Raw genomic sequence first — 5,930 nt, 5'->3', positions numbered from 1 at the left:
ATAAGAATAATTTCTATTATTCATATTTATTAAGAAATTTTTACATTTATGACTATATCTCATGCATTTCACAGTTGATCAAGCTGCCCATGAATATAGTACTACGCATAAAATTTCTTAAATTCATTGCAATCCAAGTTCTTTCATATTGCTCGCCGGAAGGCGCAGCAAGCATGTATGATCCATTCTAATTTACTTTTGTGACCTTATAAGGTCCTTCCCATTTTGGGGCTAGCTTTCCAAATTTGATTTGCCTACTTGCCTCATTATCGCGTAGCACCAGATCACCTACTTCAAACTGTACATGCTGCACTTTCTTGTTGTAATATTTTGCCATTTTTTGTTTGTGATCCGCTTGCCAGATAGCGGCCATCAATCTTCTTTCCTCCAACAAGTTGAGATTGTCCCTTAATGCTTCAGAATTAGCTTCAACATCAAATGCCATAATGCGTTGTGTTGGAACACATATTTCAGCTGGTATTACTGCTTCTGTACCATACACTAGACTGAAGGGTGTTTCCCCGTGCTCCGCTTTGGAGTTGTCCGGTGTGCCCATAGTACATTTGGCAGTTCATCCACCCAACCAGTTTGACTTAATCCCAACCGTGCCTTAATGCCAACAACAATTTCTTTGTTAGTAACTTCAACTTGCCCATTCGCTTGAGGATGAGCAACAGATGTAAAGTTTTGTTTTATGCCTAGCTCTTCACACGAACTTCGAAATGGATTTTCTGCAAATTGCTTGCCGTTATCACTGACTATTTCATATGGAACCCCATAACGGTACACGATGTCATGCCAAACAAACTTCTTGACATTTTCTCCTGTGATTTTTGCTAATGCCTTTGCTTCAACCCATTTCGTGAAAAAATTAATTGCTACCACCAAGAACTTAGCATTACCAGTGCTTCTATTGAATGGCCCCACAATATCGATAGCCCATTTACAGAACGGGCAAATGAATGACACTGGTATCAAGTCATATTTTGGGAGACGTTGAACTATCCCATGCCTCTGACAATTCTCACATGTTTTTATGATCTCTGCAACATCTCTATAAAAGGAAGGCCAAAAACATCCTTGTCGCATGATCAGTACGGAAACCGGAATGCTGAGAACAAACTCCTTCGTGCATTTCTTTGACTACCTTTAGTGCTTCATCATCGGTTAAACATCTTAACAACGGACCATTGTAAGATTTTCGATAAAGAGCACCATTAACAATTTCATACATTGGTGCTGTTATTCTTATCCTTCTGGCCTCCGCTTTGTCAATGGGTAACCCTCCGTCATGCAAATATCTCAAATATGGAGTCTTCCAAGTTTCCTTATCACCTTCAACTATTGTCATAATTGGTTTTTCATGTATTGACCTTTCCTTAAGTTCTTCTACTAACACTCGCTTGTGCAAATGATCAAAGGTTAGAGTAGCCAACTTGCTTAAGACGTCAGCCTTCTTATTCTTATTTCGAGGAATTTGCACGACTTCAAGGTTATCAAATTTCTTTGATATTGCTTCTACTAACTTTACATATTGCCTCATTTATGTATCCCTTGCATCAAACGTACCATTGACTTGCTGAGCCACAATTTGAGAATCAACATATGCTCGTAGATTGGTTATGCCCATTTCCACTGCTATGCGCAAGTCAGAGAGTAATGCCTCATACTCAGCTTCGTTGTTTGATGCATAGAAACAAAATTTCAATGCATAAGTATACTCTTCTCCTTCTGGACTCGTTAAAACCAGTCCTGCACCTGTTCCTTCTTCACTGGAAGCACCATCAGTGTAAAACTCCCAAACATGCTGTTGTGGTGCCATTTTGTTATCTTACTCCACTTTTTCATTTGTTTCTAGAAGAAAATCTGCCAATATTTTCCCTTTAACTGCATTTCGGGGAGCAAAATTGATTTCATATTCCCCCAGCTCGATGGCCCATTTCGCTAGACGGCCAGATGACTCCGGACGCCGGAGTATTTGCTTCAACGGTTGATCTGTTAACACTAAGATAGGATAACCTTGAAAATACCTTCGTAAATGTCGTGCAGTATGCACAAGGGCATAGACCATGCGATGAAGTGGTGGATAATTTGTTTCACTGAGCTGCAATACTTTGCTAACAAAATATATGGGCTTTTGCAAGCCGTTCCGTTCTGCGATTAAGACAGAACTAATTGCTTTTTTTGAAACAGCTAAATACAAAATTAAGGTCTCCCCCTCTTTTGGTGCTGTTAATGTAGGTAATGTTCTCAATAATTGCTTGACCTCTTGGAATGCACCTTTGGCTTCCGCCGTTCACACAAAATCTTTTTTATTTAGACAAATTTTTAACACCTTCATGAATGGAAGAGACTTTTCAGCTGCTTTGGATAAATATCTAGTTAACGCTGCTAAACATCCATTTAACCTTTGAACATCCTTTTTGCTAGACGGTGATTTCATGTCTTCAATGGCTTGAATTTTCTTAGGGTTAGCTTTAATACCACGCTCTGTAACAATATGACCTAAGAATTTTCCTTCTTCTACACCAAACGTACACTTCTTGGAATTTAACTTCATATTAATTTTTCGCAGAGATGCGAAAGTCTCTTGTATATCTCGCAACATCCTCTCTTTAGTATGACTTTTTATGACGATGTCATCAACATAAGCTTCTAAATTTCGCCCAATTTGATCCTTAAACGCCATATCAATAAATCGTTGATATGTTGCTCCAGCATTCTTCAAACCAAAAGGCATTTTAATGTAACAGAATATGCCTTCCGTCATGTGAAAAGCCGTTTTGTCTTCATCTTTTAAGGCCATAGGTATTTGATGATACCCCTTAGCTGCATCTAAGAAACATTTAAATCGATATCCTGCCAATTACTCAACCTTCCAATCGATTTCAGGTAAGGGGTAATTGTCTTTTGGGCATGCTTTATTGATATCTTTGAAATCCACACACATCCGCCATGAGTTGTCCGACTTCCTAACCAAGACTGGATTGGCCACCCATGTCTGATATTTAACTTCTCGCAAGATTTCAGCATCCACCAAACTTCGTACCTCATCACGGAGGAATTTACTTCTTTCTGGCGCCATGCCTCGTTTCTTCTGACAAACAGGATGTATGTTAGGATTCACATTTAACCTATGTTCTGCTACTTCCCTTGGGACACCGGTCTTATCAGATGGTTGCCATGCAAAGACATCTAAATTTGTTGCCAAAATGTTATACAATTTTTCTTTACATTCTGTGGACAACGTATGCCCAATTATGATCTTTTGATCTGGAAATTTGAGATTTGGTGAGATTGACCCATCATCATGTATTATTGGCTTAATTATTGCTTTTGTTACTTGAGAACACTCAATTGACTTCTGCCGTTCTGCGTATAACGTTGCTATTCTGCCTGGCCTTGGAAACTTCATCATACCATGCACAGTTGACGTTACAGCCCCAAACGTCATTAAAGCAGTTCTTCTCAGAATTATGTTGTATTGCGAATTTGCTTTAACCACCAAGAACTCAATGTTGGCTGTGCGTTTTAGGGGTGGTTTGCCCAAGATTACTTCTAGCAGAATACTTCCTTCAGACCAAGACAGCTCACTTGTAAAACTTGCTAACGGCACATATGTTTCCTTCATTTTTTCTTGTACATCTTTAGGAAGCTGTATGAAGCAATGTTCATACATAATGTCTGCTCCAGCTCCTGTGTCAGTATAAATGTTGCGTATTAAGCAATTAGCGACTCATGCTTCTATAACCACTGGACCATCGGACAGATTTGTATTAAACATAGAAGGAAATGATATTAATTGTTCTTTCCAATATTCTAACACTTCTGCCTTCCTCCGTTGTCCAGCTTTCCATGGATGTATCATGTCTACTCCTATGGGTACCAATTCTTTACCCTTGCCTTCTTTGTCAGTATTGGTGAGATGATTCGTCTTGATAATGGATGGCGCCATTGTTAACACCTATTTCCCTATGAGGTAAGGCTTAGTGTATTAACACAATACTAGAAGGATCTAGCTTAGAGGGGGTGAGTGTTGCCGATTGATGTTTGCTCTCTGGATATGATCCCTGCAGACCCGGTTCACAGATCTGGAAATATTTGGGGTGGCTTAATCAATCTGTTGTCCGTTTAGCGTAGAGTTGTTAGTCGGATGACTTCTAGTGAGAGAAAGTGCTATGAGAGAGAGAAAGGTGAAGCCTCTGCTCTCAAATTGTCAGAATGTCTGAATCCCGTAAAATGACGACCCAATGGGTCTATTTATAGTGTCAGATCCACCGGATTATTCGGGGACACGTGTCAGATGATGATATGTTCTGTTATTCGTGATCCGAAACTTACGCTGAATGGGTGCTCTCCGGTCAGGGCTTATGTGCTAGGCGGCCTTCAGGGCTTACGCATAACGGAGAATGCTCAATGGATAGTTTCACAAAACTGGTGTTCTCAGTGTTTCTGATGCTAATTTCATGCGAATATTATGCCTTTATGAGTGTATACGATAGGATACACCATTATTTATTCTATAAAGGAAAGTAAATATATAATCGAAAATTACCTAGGTCAACAAGACAATCAAGGCTGGTGTTGCCAATCATATTCTTTAAATGTGACGGAACAGTAAGATTAAAAATACAGAGCAGCAGAAAAAAAATTAAAAATACAGAGCAGATAAATAAAATTAAAAATACAGAGCAGATGAGATGATAATACAAACAGTAAGACTTGTAAAATTAGAGCTATAAATTCATGATCTGTAGGTTTGCAAAATCAATATAAACCCTAACATAACCCTAACATAAACCTGAGATAACTTCAATATTAAAATCGTACCTGATGAGAAATTGGAGAAGAAAAGCAGATTTGGATGGAAAACTTAACACTTCTATCGTCAAGTTTTCATTAATTATTCATCGTCTTCAACAATCGGCGTAAGGGAATTGCTGTTAAAAACATAGATACGTATTACGTAATAATTGGAAGTAACCTTCACCATGCGAAGGCTAATGAAAAATGACTAGGAACTTAGAAATCAACAGATTTAACTCACACAAAGGCATAATAAGTGAATCAAACCCTGAATATGAAAAGCTTTTTGGGATTAATTAAGTCAAACCACAACAAATCATGTGTGATTAGATCAAAACCTAGAGCAATTATTCACGATTTGGGTTGAGAGAGTATCGGATGAGGCTACCAGATCTGTCACGACCCGGAAAATTTCGACTAATTTTAAAACAAACTCTCGATACGATATTGTATTTTCAATACGATAAGCAAAGTCTGATAGGTTGTGTCCCAAAAACTTTGAACTATGTTTATATATTCATTTAACTTCGACTATTCCAGACAATTCACGAACCTTTATTTGTGGATAGATATGTGTGTATGTATGTATATATATATATATATATAATTGAAATATTATCTATTGTTCTTATTAAATAATTATTATTTAAAACATATCTATATATTTAAATAAAGTATATTAATTATATATTTTGTGATTTCGAACCTAAATAGTGATCGTCAGTAACACTCGGTTGACATCTCGTTAGTATTCATATAGATCTAATACGAGTTTATGAAAAGTTGGAATAAAAGTTAGTCTGTAAATTGATTATGAAGATTTTAGATTTGTTAAAAATATTTTTTTACCTTTTAAAGTTTAAATATTAGTACTCCGTACATATAAATTGGAACATAAAATAAATAATTATCGAACCTTTTTGATCAGGTTTCAAACAGTTAATGAGTGAAATAATAAAATTTATTTAATCTAAAAGTTTGATATTTTTAGGAACACTTTCATACGTCAACTGTTTAGCAATGGATACAATATAGCACTCCTCGAAGTAAAAATATCTAAGTGTCGGTAGTATACTACCAACAATAAGTCACACATCTGTTTCCATTTTAATTTACTGTATAAT

The 5,930-nt window shown here is 37.0% G+C and overlaps 1 protein-coding gene across 1 annotated transcript; it reads right to left on the bottom strand.

The window, feature by feature from the left end:
* Nucleotides 1–1,054: 1,054 nt before the first annotated feature.
* LOC139849052 (uncharacterized) lies at nucleotides 1,055–1,543 on the bottom strand. The gene has a single exon (XM_071838727.1). The coding sequence runs from the start codon at nucleotides 1,541–1,543 to the stop codon at nucleotides 1,055–1,057; it is 489 nt and encodes a 162-aa protein (XP_071694828.1).
* Nucleotides 1,544–5,930: the final 4,387 nt, after the last annotated feature.

Source organism: Rutidosis leptorrhynchoides, chromosome 5 (assembly GCF_046630445.1).
Source record: "Rutidosis leptorrhynchoides isolate AG116_Rl617_1_P2 chromosome 5, CSIRO_AGI_Rlap_v1, whole genome shotgun sequence".
Classification (NCBI taxonomy): domain Eukaryota; kingdom Viridiplantae; phylum Streptophyta; class Magnoliopsida; order Asterales; family Asteraceae; genus Rutidosis; species Rutidosis leptorrhynchoides.
This window is presented reverse-complemented; position numbering and strand designations above follow the sequence as displayed.

Coding starts and splice junctions, on each gene's coding strand:
- LOC139849052 (XM_071838727.1), bottom strand. CDS start 1,543: ATGAGGCAATATGTAAAGTTAGTAGAAGCAATATCAAAGAAATTTGAT.